Source organism: Dermacentor silvarum, chromosome 4, assembly GCF_013339745.2.
Source record: "Dermacentor silvarum isolate Dsil-2018 chromosome 4, BIME_Dsil_1.4, whole genome shotgun sequence".
Taxonomy (NCBI): Eukaryota; Metazoa; Arthropoda; class Arachnida; order Ixodida; family Ixodidae; genus Dermacentor; species Dermacentor silvarum.
The window spans coordinates 33,067,003-33,085,815 of NC_051157.2; the positions used below are offsets into that span (position 1 = coordinate 33,067,003).

The 18,813-nt window shown below is 47.2% G+C and overlaps 1 protein-coding gene and 1 long non-coding RNA gene across 2 annotated transcripts in view; one reads left to right on the plus strand and one right to left on the minus strand.

Moving 5' to 3' along the window:
- Positions 1-18,313, plus strand: part of LOC119449730 (uncharacterized) — an 85,527-nt gene extending 67,214 nt beyond the window's left edge. The window contains exons 2-3 of the mRNA XM_037712974.2: positions 16,506-17,202; positions 17,950-18,313. Of these exons, the coding sequence (XP_037568902.1) occupies positions 16,552-17,202; positions 17,950-18,225 (927 nt within the window). The 5' untranslated portion in view covers positions 16,506-16,551 and the 3' untranslated portion in view covers positions 18,226-18,313. The remainder of the gene's footprint in view (positions 1-16,505; positions 17,203-17,949) is intronic.
- The window catches only part of LOC125944675 (uncharacterized), a 39,057-nt gene extending 20,617 nt beyond the window's left edge, over positions 1-18,440 (minus strand). The window contains exons 1-2 of the long non-coding RNA XR_007466350.1: positions 18,304-18,440; positions 17,919-18,140 (exon numbers count right to left, since the gene is read on the minus strand). This is a non-coding gene — a long non-coding RNA (uncharacterized LOC125944675). The remainder of the gene's footprint in view (positions 1-17,918; positions 18,141-18,303) is intronic.
- Positions 18,441-18,813: the final 373 nt, after the last annotated feature.

Genomic DNA, 18,813 nt, shown 5'->3' on the forward strand with positions numbered 1-18,813 from the left:
CGTTCCTGTGGCGAGCGTCGGCGTCGGCGTTGTCCCTGGTAACCGAGCGAACGAACACAGCGAAGGATGAAAGCGAACGCGGAGCGCAGCGGCAGATGAAAGACAGCGATAGCGAAGAGAGCCCGAGGAGGAAAGCGCAGGAGGAGGGTGCAGCGGAACCCTGTAGCGGAAGCGGAGGAGGAGGGTATGGCGAAAGCGTGAGATGAAAAGCGTAGTGCCGCACAAGACCAGCTTTGCGGAGACGATGGCTACGATATGGCGCCAGAGTAGCGCGCGTCGTCTGTATGGAAACAGAGCGATTTATGAGCGGATGTACATCTGCGGCGGCTGCAGAGAATCGCGCCCACGCGTCACCCACGCGCCGCCTCTCGCCATCTCCCGATTGGCGAGGCATTCGCGCCACACTTCGCTCCGTTTGCAACGTGCCGCACGAGGCGGATCGTCTGCGCCGGCCAATATACCGCGAAATGAAAACACGTATACAGCTGCGCTGAAATTTTGCAATAGGGAGTATCTAATTATTGTTGATTTTTTTTCTCTTTATTTCGTTCAAAGACGGCCGGAGGGCTCAGCTGTTTATTCTGAGTCTATAATATGTTCACAATGGCGTGTCTTTCTTTTCGGCGCATGTGGCAAATATGTTCGACAAGGGTGCGTGTTCTTCCGGAATCGATGCTGTACTGAGTCGTAGCGGCGACTCCATGTAGCTAGGACACGGAATCCTCTGTTTTCTTTTCTTGCTTCAGCTGAACCGAAAGTGGGAACTTGCTGCCCCTCCGGGCTTTCCATTTCTTCGCCTCCTTCAGTCGTTGATATTACGAATACAAAGCTCGCGTAAAGTCCTTTCTGTTGCCTCCATATATATATATATATATATATATATATATATATATATATATATATATATATATATAAACAAATGTATTCGTCCACGATGACTCAGAGTTCGACGAATTCACGGGAAGATGAAAATCGCACCCCTTCCCTTCGCCTGCTATGCACAAGAAGAGGAACAAGAAACGAATTGTGAGCTGGCCGAGTACAAATGATCCAATTTCAGGCTTCGGTCGAAAGACGCTCTAAGAGAAACGGGGCGCTCCTCGTGTTCCCCAAATCCCACGTTCGCTTCTCCTGGGCATATTTTTCAAGCTCTGCACTGAGCCTATGACAAGCCAATAAACAAGCTGCCTGGTTTCTCTCTCTATTTTTCTCTCTGCGTAGGAAGCCCAACTCGTCTTGTTCTGCATTCACGCGAATGAGCGCTGTTAAGTATTGAGCCCTACCCAGAAAAAAAAATGACCCAAGAAGCTGTAAGTTGCAGGATGTATTGTAAAGCTTGTTTTTATTCAATGGTGCAAAAATTACCCGCCCATGTCTTACGCCTATTTTTATTTTTCAAGCTTAAGGTGACCATGGCAGCAACTCCAGAAAAGTTCAGTGTCGAAGATAATAGGACCATACTCAAGTTTCTGTCTCTCTAAAAGAAACGGGCAAGGCAGATTCATGATGAAATTTCACAAACTCAGTGGCAGTGGCCCTTCATATGCTACCATTAAACGTTGGGTTGTCGATCTTAAAGCTGGCCGTTTCGGTGTGGAAAGTGGGAAAGCCAGCGGAAGGTCTATTTCTGTCTTTGTGCCTGCAAATGTGAAAGCCATCCATGACATGATCATGTACGACTGCAGAATATGAGCCAAAAGTATTGTTGCATATCTAAGATTATCAACTGAAAGAGTTGGTGGCATTATCCTCGACGACTTGGAAATGAGAAAGCTTGCAGTAAAGTAGATCCTAAAATTTATGACAAATAAACAAAAGAGGAAACGTGTGAAGACGTCGCTAGGTGTTTTGGAACATTTAGCAAAAAATGAGTCACCTTTCCTGTTCAAACTGTTAACTGGGGATGAGACATGTATTTGCTGTTATCATTTCAATACAAACAGTCTAAGGAGTGGAGGCGCAGTGGTTCCCCCAGGCCAACAATTTTTCATGTGCAAAGGTCGGTGGAGAAGAAAATGCCAACAGTGATTTTTGATTTGTTCTACTATCTCCAACAGAGTTCAACCAGTTTAGAGTGACAGAGCGTTATAAGTTATTTCACAAGAACGGTCGAAGCCCCAAACTCATAAGATTAGACAAATGCTTGTAGTAACTATAATTCCCGTGGTGCATGAATGATGACGGCGCCCAACTTTCCTCTGGTAATTTCCGGCCGTGGCTGCTGAATTCCGATAGTAGAGAAAGGCGAAAATGCTTGTGTGCCGTGCTTTGGGTACTCGTTGAGGAATCCCCTGTGGTCAAAATCAAACCGGACACCCCACTGCACCTTTATTTATTTTCATAGATTTACTTTCGTCTTTCATAGCCCGTGTGTTGCCTTGAAACGGTAAACCTGATCAGTCTATCTTACATAATTTACCCATAGCGGCATGATCGCTAACACAAAGCGACGTAACCAGATATTGCTTAACTTCGTACATAGGCGCGTGCCGGGATGGGAGTGTGGCAACTCACCCCAGCAATTTGATCGTTATTTTGGCACTCTGCTGACGTCATTCATAGCTGGCACAGAGCTATAAAATAGTTAGGCTAAGAAACGGCACAGCTTCGCTAACGCGAATAAGGTTTCATTGGGAAGACCACCGAAGTCGCCGTTGAATGTAGTGTCAGTTATTGAGTGTATTCATTTGCAGGACCCCAGGCGAAATAGCAAGAGATACGCACCTCAAATTGCACGAGGACAACCTTCATGTAACGTCTAAACTAACAACGTAAAAGCAATTCGGACTTCAATACATGGTCGGCGCACACATCAGGACTGCTTTCTTCGTACTCGCTTTTCATGGCTGATTATTCCGAGTTTATGTCTGGTTTTCTTCGAAGCCATCGTGGAAAATATTCCGTCTGCCGTGCCTCCCAGGCGGCCTGCATGAAAATTGGTTGAAGCCGTGAGGCGTCTGAATTACGGGGGGTTTTTTTTCGTTTCTTACGGGCCATTGCTGCAGGACTACATGTGCCGTCCTCCATCCTCCGACCCTTCTGTTCCTTCTTTTATACCTCCCAGCGCAAGGCGAGAAATATCGATCCGGCGCCCCAATCCGACCTAACTCAAACCTACCGCACGCACACGTTTTGAAATTCCCTCGATTCCTCGCCAATAAATACCACACCACCGTAGCCAACGAATAAAACACAATTCTGTGATCCGGGTATGCAATTATGGTTAAGGTAAAAAAAAAGAGCATCTTTACCCAGCGGAGCGGGGTAAAAGGGTAGAAAGTAAAAAATTGCGAGAGACAGAGAAAAAAAAATTGACTCGCCATCTCGGCCCTGCGAAAGTGGATGTCCATCGAAGCTGTTGAAAACCGTCAACTACAATTGCCGAGGCGGGTATGCAATGCTTAATTATTGCTTTAGAGTAGTAGTAGTAATGGTAATTTAGAGTGGTGGTAGTAATGGGAGTAATGATAATTTGGACAGCACACCGCCGCCAATAAGCCGTGCTGCAACAACATTGAAATCAGTTGCTAGGCTGGTATAGGAAATCCTCACTGTTACTATACCCTTATCAAGGACAGACGCTGCGAGGCGTCTTCGTTTACTCGCTCAAACCGAGACAGAAACTTCATGGAGCAGCCCAATTTTTACGAACTGTCATCTCCACCGGCTGGATCCTAAACTGAGGCTACAAATTCCATCGAACTTCCCCCGCCGTGATGCACCTTTACTTTGCCGCATCTGGTTAGGGATGGCTTTTACGAAAGCGTACTCATTCCTTCTGGGCATGTCCGACACACGAAGCTGCAAATGTTGCAACTTTCAGGAGACGGTGGAACACGTGTTGTGTTTGGACATCTTTATGGGACCGAACGCGACATTCTCCGGAGTGTGTTAAAGGCATTAGACAGGAGACCTTTTTTAGAGACAAAGATTATTGGACCGCGTGGCCCCACGCGTCGCAGGCTTACAAAGCGACGCGGGCATTGTTGCAGTTCATGAAGTCGACTGGCCTCAGTGACCGATTGTGAAGTGTTGGGCAACCGCACGTGTTCATACTGCGAGTGCTTTCTTCCCTCTCTCTCTCCTTTCTTTTCGTCCCTATAAACCCCTTTCCCCGTGTAGGGACGTGCGTCTGGTTAACCTCCCTGCCTTTCCTTTCTTTTTCCTCCTCGTCCTCCTCCTCCTCCTGCTGATATACGAAATGATAGTGACGTCACTCCCCACGTCGCAAGCTGCCGTCGCTGCGGAAGCTTGCGCAACAGTAATCTTTACCTACCGGGAAACGTATGTGGGGAGCGCTATCTGCTCCGCAATTTTATCAGTAGCGTCTTATCATCAATTATATGGTTTGGATGATTGTTTTGTGCTTGTTTTTTTATTTTTTTTTGTTGTTGTTGTTGAAACGAATGCTGTGCTGTATGTTGTATGCGCGACACCAAAGAATTTATGCACTTCTTGCTTCAGTTGCTGAAGGTTCTTACTTCTTAATCGTTGAAGGATTTTTTTTTCCATGAGGACACGCCGCGAAAAATTCCGACCAAGTAGAAGCTAACAGCTTTGCTGTAAAAGTAAGTGGAGGGGGCACCATTCATTCATTCATTCATTCATACAGTAAGTCCTTGTCGGGCCGTTACAGGGTGGTAAATGATAGTTTGACGTCACATAAAAGGGCACTTACAACGTCAAGTGGGGCATAGAACAAACTAACGTCACTTTGAACCGTTATAAAAGAGAACGAAGCATCACAAAGGACAATGGGAAAGGACAGCAAAGTAGAAAATGAGACAAAAAAAAAGAACCGTTAAGCGTGTCTGCAAGCAAATTCTACTAAAATGAACTGATGCAGTTGCTACAAACCAGAAGCGCAAAGGGGATTCGTCGAGGGTGCTCACAACCCAGGCGTTTCAGTACATTTATCGCTTAAGCAACGCTCGGTTGATATTCACGCGATGTTCTCAGACGCGACAGTTGTTTATGGTTGCCATAAAGTTCAGTGGAAGTGTTTCCGGGTCTTTTCATCTGAAGGCCATTTTGTTTTGACGGCTGGGAGAGGCAACGAACAAATAATAGGCCCAGAAACAAAAGCATTTAATGCTACAAATCCAAGAAGATCCGTCACGTCGTATAGCAACTACGATGCGTGGTTCATTACTTACTGCCCTATTTTTGATGGGCTGCTTAATCATGAATATGCTTCAGGGTGGGCTTGCAACTATATCTGGCAACACCTGTTTCTTTTTCTGCTTATTTTCCTCTTTCGTTTTTGCGTTCGTTTTTGTTGCAACACGCGCGAAAGGTCCTCAAGTCAAACAGGAAATTCTCATGTTTCAGGATGACGAAACATGTTTAGACGCATGGAAGCCATCTCATATAGCGAGGCGATTCTCCTTGAAACTGTCAATACTCCTTGAAACAAAAAAAATGCAGCAGGACTTTTAGAACGAGGCTACAGTTCCAAAATCTTTACCCCTGTTAAGGATCTATCGTCTAGCCGACATCAAACCGATGACGTCTAACAAACAACTTGTAACGGACGTCTAACAGACGTTTAACCGGGTACGTCTATTCGATGACGTCCAACCGGCTTCAGGCTTCACCTTTGGAGAATTTGGTGTATCCACTGGGCGGGAATGAGCTCAGACTTTTCGTTCCATCGCCACACTAACCTTTCCATAAAAGTGTCGTTCTCTGGAATAGACAGGCAGCGTCGTGCTACAGTGACGATATTTGGAACGTCTTACCGGAGTTTGCGCACTCCAGACAATAGCACGTCCTGACTGACTACAGGCCGTGGAAGCCGCGACACTCGACCACTGCTCTTCCGTGGTGCAATGGAAAGCAGGCTTCGTAAAATACTTGCTTGGAATGAAGCCCCTCGTCTGCGCAGCTCGCCCGTTTCTTTTTTTCAGGTCACTCAGTCAAAAATGGCCATATTGAAAAGCCTTTGGAGCCCCTTTATACACAGATGGAATTCAATTCCTTACAATAGCAAAATCTGTTCCCTTGCGTGTCACTCGCTGTCCTTTCTTTTTTGGCAGATGCCTCATTGGTGCTGACATTGCAGCAAAGCTTGACGCGCTCATTTCAACAAAGCACGAAAACCGGGCGCATCTTCTTTGACACTTCTTTCTTAGCTCCTGTGTGTCGTTTGCACAGCGCTGCTTTCGAATGGTGAGTGTTCGCCTTCATACTCCATTTTGCCTTCGACGAAGGCGAACTTTCCGGTTAAAGCAAGCTTCTTCGTTGGTCTGTTCCCTTTCTTTCACGTTCAATGCATTCGTCACAAACTTCCTGGTTACGATTTCCGAGACAAGTGCCTAACACCGGAAATTAAGCTTAAATGAACCAACTGCGTGGCCTTTTGCAGTATGCATACAAAGACAACGCTCTGTCCACGTGCTTGCTTAGAAGTCTCGTTTCCATTCATGTCCTTCCTTCTTTTTTTCTTTTTTTTGTAGGATGAATGAATTCATTAATTTCTAATACGAATCGAACAGTATCATTTGATTCGCATTCGCATCTAAAATCTGATATTCTTAATTTTTGAGTAGTAGTCTGGGGCCAAAAAAGTACGAGATGAGAAATGTGGTTAGTTAATTTCGGGTGAAATAAAGCACTTCAAGGCCACCTCTGACATGTGCTGTTAATCCACCTCAACTGCAATTATACAGCAAATTTTGAGAGGCACTGGTTTAAACTGTAACGCATGGCGGTGCACATTTTTTTTTCCACGATACCTTGCATTTAGTTATTCGACCAGTAATGTTTGTTCTGTAGGCTGCCTGTAGGTATCTTGCATAACTTGAGGCTAAAAAAAAAATTATTTTCGCCCATGTGCCACTCCTATGTTCGCACTGAAGTTGGTGCCTTCTTTTCGTTTTTAAAGGAAATACTGGTAAATTCTATTCAATATTCGCAGCAATATTCTTCCGAATATTCGTAGTCGATTTGATTCCAAAATTTGATTGCAAACCCCTTGTATCGTGAAAATGCAGTGATCTTTGCCGGCGTGTGTGTGACTGACTGCGTACTATTATTCTGTGGTGGGATGCTATTGTGGAATTGTGGAAAGCGGAGAAAGAAGGTAAGAGGGAGGGGTGAAGGTAAGCATAGGCTCTAAAAGAAAGAGACCCTTTTGTCACCATTTTTTTTTTTTTTGCCATGCACATGAACATTAATGGAAGTACAAGAACAAACTCGGCCCCGGTGGCTCCGTGTCTGAAGCGTTCTGCTGCTGCGCACGAGGTCGCAGGTTCGTTTCCAGACCGCGGCGGCCGCTATTCCTACGGGTGGAAATGTGAAAGCTCTCGTTGAGTTAGATTTTGGGGAACGTTAAAGAACCTCAGAATGTCAAAATTATTTCTCCACTGCGGTGCCTCTCCTTGCCCCCGTGCTACATTTGAGCATAACCGTGTCGTGGTTTTGGCACGCGAAACCCCAGAATTATTATTTTTTTATTTTTTTATTGCACCGTGCCGAGACCGTACCTCTCCAAAGCGTTCTTATCACTGGGCGATCAGTGGCTCCTCAAGAAGGCGCTACTGGAAAACCCTTCCCATCGCTCGTGGGCCCACAAGGCAGTGAAAACATTTTTACGCTTCTTGAGCGCGGCTGGTCTTCACGAACGTCCAAACGCTTGGCGCCGTCCGCACGCTTGCACTATAGTCACCACGTCTTTGCTTCTCTTTCTGCCTACCTCTCTGCTTTCTGTGTATCCTTTCTCTCTCTCTCTCTCTCTCTCTCTCTCTCTCTCTCTCTCTCTATGTCTCTCTTCTTTCTATTCCTATGTTTTACTCCCCCAGCGTAGGGTGGCCAACCAGTCGTATTTCCGGTTAGCATCCCTGCCTTCTCCCCTCCCTTTCTTTTTTTTTTTTTTTTTTTTTGTTTCTCCTCCTCATAAACTCTATGTATGTAATAACAAGTATATAATAACAGTGGGCCTCGTCTGCTTCCGCCAACTTTGGGGCATAGTAATTCTAATCTCTTCTCTCCTTATCGCGGAGTTCTCGGGCGCTGAATCAGCTTTCGTGTTACAAAAAAAAAAACACGAATGCGCGCTCTTTCCCGGGGCCCACGTTCGATCGCATCGCCACCAGCGGCTAGTGGTATCGGCCCCGCCGCTTCCTCCCGGCAGTTTACCTTCTTCTCGCATCACCTTGCGCCTCTTCCGCCGGCTCTGGATCAATATTCTCATTCTTCGATGCCATTATTCCTGTCGCGTCCACAGCTCTCCTGCGCCGGCTCGCCTCTGCTACCCATTTGTTACGTCGATAGCTATTAAGAATACTTCGGCGGTCGTTTAGGGCAGGTGTCATCGTGTTTGTCGGCGTAGGTGTTTCCTTGGCGGAAGCTGTTGTCATACAGCTCAATACAGCTCGTAATTTCTTAACCAACACTTCTTACTACAGTGCAGTTTCACGCGCTTGTATATGCCATATTTCGCTAATGTATTCTTTTTCATCTTCTCAAATGTTTTCCTGCCACAGCATTCTACTTCTGATTTCGCTTGTTTCTTATTTATGTTTTCTTGGATTTTTAGCGATATGCCCTGTAACCTATTCCCCTCTTTAATGCTTTGAAAAGCTCTGAGGGTATGATAAATAAGTTCATCTTCACCTGGGATTACATTTCGGCACAGTTACGTGCCGTCATCGTTTCTGTCGAGTCATCGTCGTCGTGGTCTTCGTTGTCTTCGTTATATTCGCGAATCGTCTCCGCCGCCATCGTGCCGTCGTCGTGCCGTTGCCACAATCCGTGTTGCCAGTTGCACAATCTACTGCGCACGCTCACCCTCAGTTCTATTTCCCTGCTCGTGGCAACCAGGGCTGCGCGAGAGAAAATCCAAGGATGTATGTAAGTTATGCACAATGCAAGGAGCTGCCAACCTACGACCTCATGAAAACGTGTCTCATACGGGCGCCCATCAAAACTTGTATTGTCTATAAGCCACTTGTTCAATTTTTACGTGGAGGAAGACCTGCAAGCTATTGATTTTTTTTTTTTTTTACTACGGCAGCGCTTAAAAGCTCGAAACTGGGTTTGCTGTGTCCGTCCTTTCCCTTACACCGTCACCGTCGTCATCGTCAAGCGGTAGTCGTCAGGCCACCTTCTCGCCCTCGACGTAAACCTCTCCCTACAACAAAGGAAAACGAAACTTTGCCCACTACCGGTGAATCGAGCCCATGCAGCTGTGTTTGTGTGCAGCTGACAGCCGGACGCGCTAACCACTGCGCTATCGCGCAGCGTTATTGTCATTTATTATCATTTACCTAAGTTATTATCATTTCACTACTCCTCACAAAACCAAGAAACTGAGTTCTTTTTCTTTCTTTAAGTTCATTATTTACCTGCTGCACATATCCTCATCAATTTGGATATTGTAGACATTATTAGGTATAGTTTAAGCTTGTAGAATTATATTGCCGGATCTGCAAGAGAGAAATTGATTTTTTAAAGTGACCCGAATTATTAGAAATGACCTTGCGTGACCTTGCTGAGAGCTTCTTATATAATGTTTCGCATTAAGAAATAATGTTAAGCTGAAATTCTAAATAAGCATGGAGGCCCGTTTCATGTAGATACTGCAACAACGGCTTGTGAAATGCAAAATCCGCGATCCATCGCTTATATAGTCGTTAAATTGGCGTGTTCTTAACACCCTCGACCGACGATGTTTCTCCTAGGGCATGCACAAAGCTTAGGTGATGGACATCCGCTGCAGATGCAGCAGCGGAGCTCTTATAGCACTGGGCAGGGTCTTATAATGACAGACTCCAGGTCCAAACTATTCAGCGAATTCATTAGCGTGGCCTCCAAGATTGTAAAGCCTCGGGCAAAGTGATCTGTAATGGCCCGAAGTCTCCGGAGGATACACTGTGCGGGGCGCAAACTCTCAGATCTGCGGCGTCTGTGCATGTGTTTCGGAGGCCACACTAGGGAACTACTGCGGCGGGCAAAGAAAAACGACGTTGTGCGCATCTCAAAGAAAAAGATTTTCTTGGGAAAATGGCGGCGTCCGCGGTGACAGCCTGTTATCGTAGTAAATGAATTCAGAGCCTCAGGAATCGCTTAAGTCTGCAAACTTATTTTGTGTGTGCGCGTGTGTAGTTTGCTTGGCTACACCACTGTTTCTGGGTGACACCTAAGGCTTTCTCCTCTCGAGTGTGGCCCCCTAGCAATGTTTATTTCTTCCCACGGCGTCCTGGCCTGAGGATGCTGCCCCACTGGAGACGACCATCATCGTCTGCTCTTTACATAAAGTTTATGTAATATATATATATATATATATATATATATATATATATATATATCCCCGTCTCTCGTTCGAACCTCACGTCCATTAGGCTGACATCCACCTCGGCCAGAAAGAAACCGGCACTGTTTCTCATTCACGGGCATCCGCGGAAATCAATACGGCCACACGCGCGGCGCGCCCGCATCTCAATGGTGGTATGGTCCTCTTCCGATTCTAGGGTATCGGTTTCTCGATGTGTAGAATGCAAGAAAGCGCCAGACGAGGCATCGGCGAGGCCTGCGCTTCATCGACGCGCCCATTGTTTTGCGGGGGGAGACGAGAGAAAGAAAGACTGTGGCTAGAATAAAGGCATATTCGGGTGGTAGTTTCAGAGCGCTCTGGTAGTGCTACAAAGGTCATGGAAGCAAGCGAAAACTAAACGTTACTGCTACCATAAGAGGCCTCTGCGGATGAAAATAAAGCAGGAACATCACTTACATATCCGGTTATTCCAGTACTAAAGCAATGAAGCTGTTTTTCACTGCTTTTGTAGCACAACCAGAGCGCTCTCAAACGACCACCCGAATATACACTTACATTCGCGAGGTGGATGGGACGAACTTCGGGTCAAGGGGGAGGGGGCACTTCTCGGTCTCCGCTTTCTGGCGTCTTGTTCGTGAAAGAAGAAGGTATTATGATTATTTATTATTATTTGATTTGAAAGCATATACACACTTGACCAAGAGAACAGGCTGGCTTCAGGAAGGGATATTCTACAATGGATCATATCCATGTCATCAATCAGGTAATAGAGAAATCTGTGGAGTACACTCAATCTCTCTATATGGCTTATCATAGATTATGAAAAAGCATTTGATTCAGTAGAGATACCAGCAGTCATAGAGGCACTGCGTAATCAAGGCGTACAAGGAGGCATACGTGAATATCTGGGCAAATATCTACAAGCATTGCACAGCAACTTTGGTTCCCCACAAGAAAAGTAGAAAGATATCTATCAAGAAAGGGGTCAGGCAAGGAGGCACAATCTCTCCAATGCTATTCACTACATGCGTAGAAGAAGTATTCAAGCTCTTAGACTGGGAAGGCTTAGGAGTGAGGATCAACGGCGAATATCTCAGCAACCTTCGGTTTACAGATGACATTGTCCTATTCATCAACATTGGGGACGAATTACAACAAATGATTGAGGACCTTAACCGAGAAAGTGTGAGAGAGGAAGTGTAAGACAAAGACAATGTTCAATAGCCTGGCAAAGGAACAAGAATTCAAGATCGCCAGTCAGCCTCTACAGCCTATAAAGGAGCACGTTTATCTAGATCAATTACTCACAGGGGACCCTGATCATGAGAAAGCAATTTACAGAAGAATAAAATTGGGTTGGAGTGCATAGGGCAGGCATTGCCAAATCCTGACTGGGAGCTTACCACTGTCGTTGAAAAGAAAAGTGAATAATCATTGCATTCTACCGGTGCTAACATAAAGGGTGGAAACTTGGAGGTTAACAAATAAGCTCGAGAACAAGTTAAGGACCACACAAAGAGCGATGGAACGAAAAATGGTAGGCCTAACGTTAATTAGAGACAGGAAGAGAGTGGTGTGGATCGGAGAACAAATGGGGATAGCCGATATTCTAGTTGACATTAAGCGGAAAAAATGGAGTTGGACAGGCCACGTAATGAGTAGAATGGATAACCGGTGGACCACTAGAGTTACAGAATGGATACCAAGAGAAGGGAAGCGCAGTCGAGGACGGCAGAAAACTAGGTGAGGTGATGAAGTCAGTAAATTTGCAGGCGCAAGTTGGAATCAGCTAGCGCAAGACAGGGGTAATTGGAGATCACATGGAGAGGCCTTCGTCCTGCAGTGGACATAAATATAGGCTGATGACGATGATACACTGGAAAAAAAGGGGAAAGCGAGGAGCATGCTGGCAATTGCAACCGGAAGTGGCTGCATGCAAAAAAATACAGAAATGCTACAGAAACTGGCGGACAGAAAAGCTTTCCTCTCGTCTTCTCGTCTTTCCCGGCCTCGGTATTTTCAACTCGCTTTCTTCAGCGACGTTTCATCTGTCTCTCGACTCACCGACTACATGATCAATGATGACTTTGTCAGTGACTGGAACCCTTTGGATTTCTAACACGGTGTAGGCAATGCGGTTATTGTCCTCTACAAACAGCACGACGGCAAATTATTATGCTGCGACGGGACCGACCTAACTGCGTGCTGCACAGCGCGTGTTTTGGAAATAGTGAGAAGGAACCTTAAGGAACAAGAGGACCGCTTGGCGGTTCATTCATTCACAAACCGTAACGAGCCATCCTGCACGTATGTTTCAACAATGCCTGTAGCCAGGAGCACACTTTCGTAACTGCGACGCGCATTATGGGAAGAGAATGGCCGGTTATGTTTTGCTGTCATGAAAGTGGTTCCACGCAGACAGACTATAATGAAACTAAATCGCGAAACCACTCAAAGCTGCTTTAAGCACGAACGGATTGTTTATACCCTCGAAGTAGGAGACTTGGCACTGTTGTGCGACGATTAAGTCTCGGTTGCGAGCGCGTTTGCGCTCGCAACCGTTCTTACCTGGAAGTCCTTACCTGGTACCCGAAGAGCAGAGCGCTGGCATATGAAGTAATCAGGGCTCCAAGTTTCTGCGTTGGCTCATTAATTCTTGTGTGCGCTGGATCGAGTCATCTGTTTGGCGGAAGTCCTTCTACTACCGTTAAGCTATAGTATGGCGCTGAAATAAATTCATCGTGTACGGAAAGCTTCTCCGCAGTAGTTTCTTAGAGTTCAAGGTTTTACGGGTGTAAACGTTTGAATACCGAAGCGCGAACCGCACGTTCCCAAAACGGAAGCATAGTTGTCTTCTGTGAAAGATTAAACGGCGCGAACGACTTGCGAATAAGTCAGTGCGCGCATGTTCTCGCAGTTGCGGCGTATCTTCTTCTTTCTTTCTTTCTTTCTTTCTTTCTTTCTTTCTTTCTTTCTTTCTTTCTTTCTTTCTTTCTTCTCTTTCTCTCTTTCTCTCTTTCTCTCTTTCTCTCTTTCTTTCTTCCTTTCTTTCTTTCTTTCCTTCCTTCTACTTTTTCTTTCTTTCTTGCTTGCTTGCTTTCTTCCATTCATTCGTTTTCGCCCAATGCAGGCTCATTGTGTAGCGGCCAGACGGTTCAGTTGGGGCTTTAGGTTCAGGTTTTATCAGAAAGCTGTGTTCGAGAGTCATGACATCGGTAAGCGCAGGTTTAATTAGGAGGATTAAAAAGAGAAGGAAAGACAGAAAGCTTAGACAGTATAAATATCGGCTGGTCACCTTGGGCTGAAGGATAGGGTAAAGGAAATGAAAGGTGACGAAAGGAAAGAAGAGATCAAAAAAGCTAACTAGAGAAAGAAAATAAGCGCGCAAACGAACGCGATGCCAACGCGCTACAACTCTTATAGAGTCGGTCCCACAGTCCAAATGTCCTCAAATAGCGGCAGGGCTAGTTGGATTAGTTTAAAAATGTACATGAGCATCAATGCCAAATAAAACCCGGAAGAGCTTAAACACCATTGCATCACTCGTGCACTGATCCTGAGAAAATGCATGATTTTAGGTTGAAATTCAGGACAGAACGTTCCGGATACTGAACAAATGGTATCGAGGTATATAGGATGTCCCAGCTAACTTTAACCAAGCTTGAAGCTCTATATATTTAAAAATATAGCTCCGAGATCTATACGGTCTCCAGTCATCTTCCGCCACACAGATATCTTTGTGTTTTAATTACTTGGCTAACTATGAAAAAGAACATTCAAACAAATTAAACAGCTTGGCTAACGTTAGCTGAGACACCCAGTAATATTATGCACTTTTGTATAGGCATTGACAGTATTTCTACTGCTCTGCTCGATTAGGCATTATCTTTCAATTTAATTTTTTCAATTCAATTCATTTTTATTGATAAGTAAGCGATGTCATTTTTTCTTATTCTTTTTTTTTTTTACAACCATATTTCAGATGTCTAGTAAGTGTGGCTTTGCTGCAGGTTAAGAGAGGGAGAGACATTCTTGATATGATCTTGCGGATGTTTATATGATCGGGAGATCTTGAAGACCACACGCATGCTACTTCAGATGACAAGTGTGATCCATGAAATGACCCGCTCATACATATAGTAAAGACACACGCACACAACATGCACAAGCTACGCATGTAACGAGCATAAACACGCATGGTAACAGGCAACAAAGTGTCCGCTGCTGAGCTCGAGGTCCCGAGTTCAATCTCGGCCGCTGCGGCCGCATTTAGAAGGGGGCAAAATGCACACACGCTCGCGTACTTTTATTTAGGCGCACATTAGACAACACCAGGTGGTCAAAATAATCCAAAGTTCCATAATACGGTGTGCTTCCTCATCCTATCGTGCTTTGGCACGTAGAATCCCAGGATATAATGTTTTAAACAAAAATGTTTGGTTGAGACCTAGGAGGAAGATTAACAATGCCTTCTATGCACTCAAAGCACTAGCAGCGCTGCTCGAAGGCCCAAGAACATAGTGCAGGAGCTGGCGGGTAAACTTAAAGCAGACTTGAGAACTGCCGTTGAGGTGTTGAGAGAAAGAGAGTAAATTAGACAAAGAGAATCGAAATCCATATTGCCCAATATAACCCAAGAGATCACTTGCAAAGACTAGAGGAAATGCAAATCCACGTCGCGAGGCCATCACCAACTTTGAGGCGTCGCACTTTATAGTTCGTGTCGACAGATTCTCGTCACTCAACGCATCCATCTCAGCACCCTTTCTTCCCTCTTTCAGCACTTCTCTATTCTAGCCATTCGTCGGAAACTGGCTCATTTCCACACAGTGGTGCTGCGTAACATCCTCGATATCTCGAGACATGCCGTCGTCGTCACTGGCTTCTACCCCTACCCAGTGGCCCCAAGTGGTCCCGCAAGGTATAGACTCATGATCGGGATGACATCGCGTGGCCGTTATATCGCCGTCATTCCACGTTTGTCACCCGGCACTCGTCATGCTGGCGTCGTCACGCCATCATTGTCATACAGTCGTCGTGCATTCGTTGGCACTCCACTTAGTGATGCCGTCGTGGTCGTTCATTGGTCATCATTCCAACTTCGTGATCTGAGTGTCGTCATGCTGTCCTACTACGACCCAGTAGTCAGTTACCTAATAGCTTGGGCAACTATAGGTATGTGTGCGGGCTCGTGACGCCGTCTTGGCCGTAACACGGTCGTCATTACGCAATGGTCGTCACGCCATCGTCGTCACGTTGTCGTTTCATCATTGTCATCACTTCAGTAACGTCATCCTCGTCATACCGCTTTCGTCATTCCATCCACGTCAATCTTTCTTCGTCATTGCATTGTATTCATACTGCCGTCATTCAGTTGTGATTATGCCGCCCTTGTCATGTCGTCATCGTCAGACGGTCCCCATGATGCCTCCATTGCCAGACCTTCGCCGTAATGCCATCGTGCTCGTGCCATCATCGTCACTGCAGCTTCGTCATCTGACTCTCAGGGTGAGGTCGTCGTCACGTAATCGTCGTCATACAGGTTTCGTGATACAGTCATCGTCACACGCTATTGTCGTTACACCAAATCATAATTTCAGAATCGACATCTCATTGTCATCATGCCTGTGTGTTTCCGTCAATATCATTCCTTCTTCGTCATTTCATCGTCAATGCGTGGGTGTCGTACAGTCTTTGTCATGCCTCCATGTTCATGGGCGACCTTGGCAAGCGACTGCCAGAGCAGAGTTGGACGATATCGGAGTATGTGGCATCTGGCCGAAGTAACGAGAGTATCAGAACTACCACTACACGTGTTAAATAAACGTGATTTCAGGAATAAGGTCTATCGCTTCATTGCTCGAATGCTATTCGCATTACCGTCGACAGGCACCGTGAGATGAGTTCTGCTGTAATTTTTTGCCGAATGTTTCCAGTACTTTCACCTTGTTTTGATAACAGTAGTGCCGCCAGAACGTCTTTCTTTCTTCTAGTGAAGGGGGGGGGGGAGGTTGGCTCTACATAATTTCGGCAGGTTCTTTCGGCCTGCACCTAATAAGAGATCTTTATGCGGAACACCATTAACAAAATTTGATAGAAAGCGCGGTGTTCTGACAATGAAACCACCCCCACCCCCATCCCACTGATCACACCTCTGCCATGCAGTGCCAGACGCTATCGTTATAGAATTTTCAGTTTAGATTTACCTTCCGCCACATGTTTTTCGCAGAGCGGCCGGCGGCAAACGAGCAGCAGCCCGGCGGCGGCATGTGACGATGTGGGCGGCCGAGAACTACGCGCCGGGCCTGATCGCCATCAGCGAGAGCGCCGGTGAGAACCCTCTACAGAGCCAGCGGCCAAAATGGCGCCGCCTGTGCCGCTACCTGGGCGTGCTGGCGTTCCTCTCGGTGCTGGGCATCGGGCTGTGCTTCGCCATCGCGCTCACGGTCGCCCAGCCGCCCGGCCGCGCCTCGTGGGAGTACCTGCTCATCTCGAGCCCCATCGTGATCCCAGGCCTGCTAGCGCTCTACCTCTGCACGCGCCGCTGCTGCGGACTCATCCTCAACCTTGTGTTCGCCTTCCTGGCGCTGCTGTGCGGCGCGGTGCTCGTGGCCACCGAGACGCTCGCCTCCATCGGCATCATGCTCACCATCGTGGGCGGGCTCATCCTGGTCGTCATCCTGGTGACGCTCGTCTACGACCGCGTCACGGGCCGCTCGTACGATGACGATGACGAGGACGCAGAGCTGGGCAGCGGCATCGGCATCGGCGCCACGGGCAGCATACGCAACCGCAGCCTGCGGCGCCGCGCGGGCGACCTGCTCTTCGGGGACGACGTGTCCCAGAGGGCGTACCCCAACTGCGCGCCGCTGCGGCGAAGCTTCCGGCTCGCCTCGCAGAAGAAAAAGCACCACCCGCACACGCAGGTGCGAATCGCGTCGGTGATACAGCCAGATATGCTCTTTCAAGTGCGTGCGTGCGTGCGTGCGTGTGTGCGTGTGTGTGTGTGTGTGTGTGTGTGTGTGTGTGTGTGTGTGTGTGGTGTGTGTGTGGTGTGTGTGTGTGTGTGTGTGTGTGTGTGTGTGTGTGTGTGTGTGTGTGTGTGTGTGTGTGTGTGTGTGTGTGTGTGTGTGTGTGTGTGAAAAGGGGGGGGGGGGATTGTAGGATTTCGGAATAAGCACGCATCATTTATCTACGTAGATGTCGGGAGTTCCTGTCTTCAGCACGGTTTGTCAGTCCCCTGTCTCCGTACTTTGATGACACCCGTAGAGATAGGGGTAGACAGATCACGAGCCGCGGAGCTACAGTCGAAAATCGAGTCGATAGTCCGTCTTTCAGCCGATCCTGGATAAATATTTACACCCACAGCTCAAGGCACACGTAGCAATCTCTCTACCGATGTATTTATAGGTTTCCCGTAAGATTCATAAATCAAAGAGCACATGGCAAGCGCGGAGCAAACTTAAAGTATAACTCACCAGAAGTCCTAAATCTAGCTAAGGCCATACACAGGCGTATGCTTGCAACCTTTGGAACAGCTTATCTGCCATTAGCGCATGAATCACGGAAAAAGGCATACAGCGCCATGATTCTCAACGATAGATACTTCGCCCGATCACTTCACGTCCGTGCATAGACTAACCTGGCGTTCGTGCTGTTGTCTATCCCCGCAGGTGCAGTTCATTGTGCCCGAGCTGCCCCCGCCTTCGTCGGGCTTGCACTCGCGCAACAGCCCCGAACACGGCGTGCACACCCAGGGTTCCTCGACCGCCGCGGGAGTCGAGCGACCCGCGACGCCTGATGGCATGCCGCGCGGCCATCATGAAGCCAGCGTCGCCAGTACCAGCGGGAGGCCCGGCGGAGCCTGCGAAGCCACGCACGTCTGCACGCACGCCCCGTCGCCGCAGCCCCAACTTGTTGCCGCAGCCTCCAACGAGCAGACGTCCTGAGGACAGCCTCGTGAACGATGCATCGCTGACATAACGGGACGCTCGCGCAGCGGCGAAACACAGCGTTCAGATTCTCACCTGTTGCACCTCCCAGCCTTCGCAGAGGACTCGAGTTTTCTCTCGCTGTGAAGAATTGCAGGGTCTTCGCTTGTTAACCTCTTGTGCTCTTTCGCCGCGTGTGTGGTACAGAATGTTCGTCAGGTAGTCGATGTTCCTGTTACGAGCGTTTGACTGTCTTGGGTGGTTTTTTTTTTTTTCCAGGCAGCTAGGGTTGATTGATGAAGCAGCATATGCTTGGGCATGTTGGTTATCCATGCACTTGTACTTGTGCGCTAAAAAAAAAAGTTATGAAAGTAATCGATTGGAAAGCACATTCGCCAAAAGCCGACTGCTAAGTTCGTTGAAGGCACACGTTCAGAGCGCAATGAAGAAGCGTAGTATCATGCTGTCGGTGCTCACGTGTACCGCGGTTGTCTCCGTCTTCAGCGTGTGCGCAGCATTTTTATCTATCTCACCGCGCAGAGGCGAACAGCAAAGCCATATTTCCGCTTTCCAGACGGCAGCTTGCTGCAGCTTATTGAGCGCTTT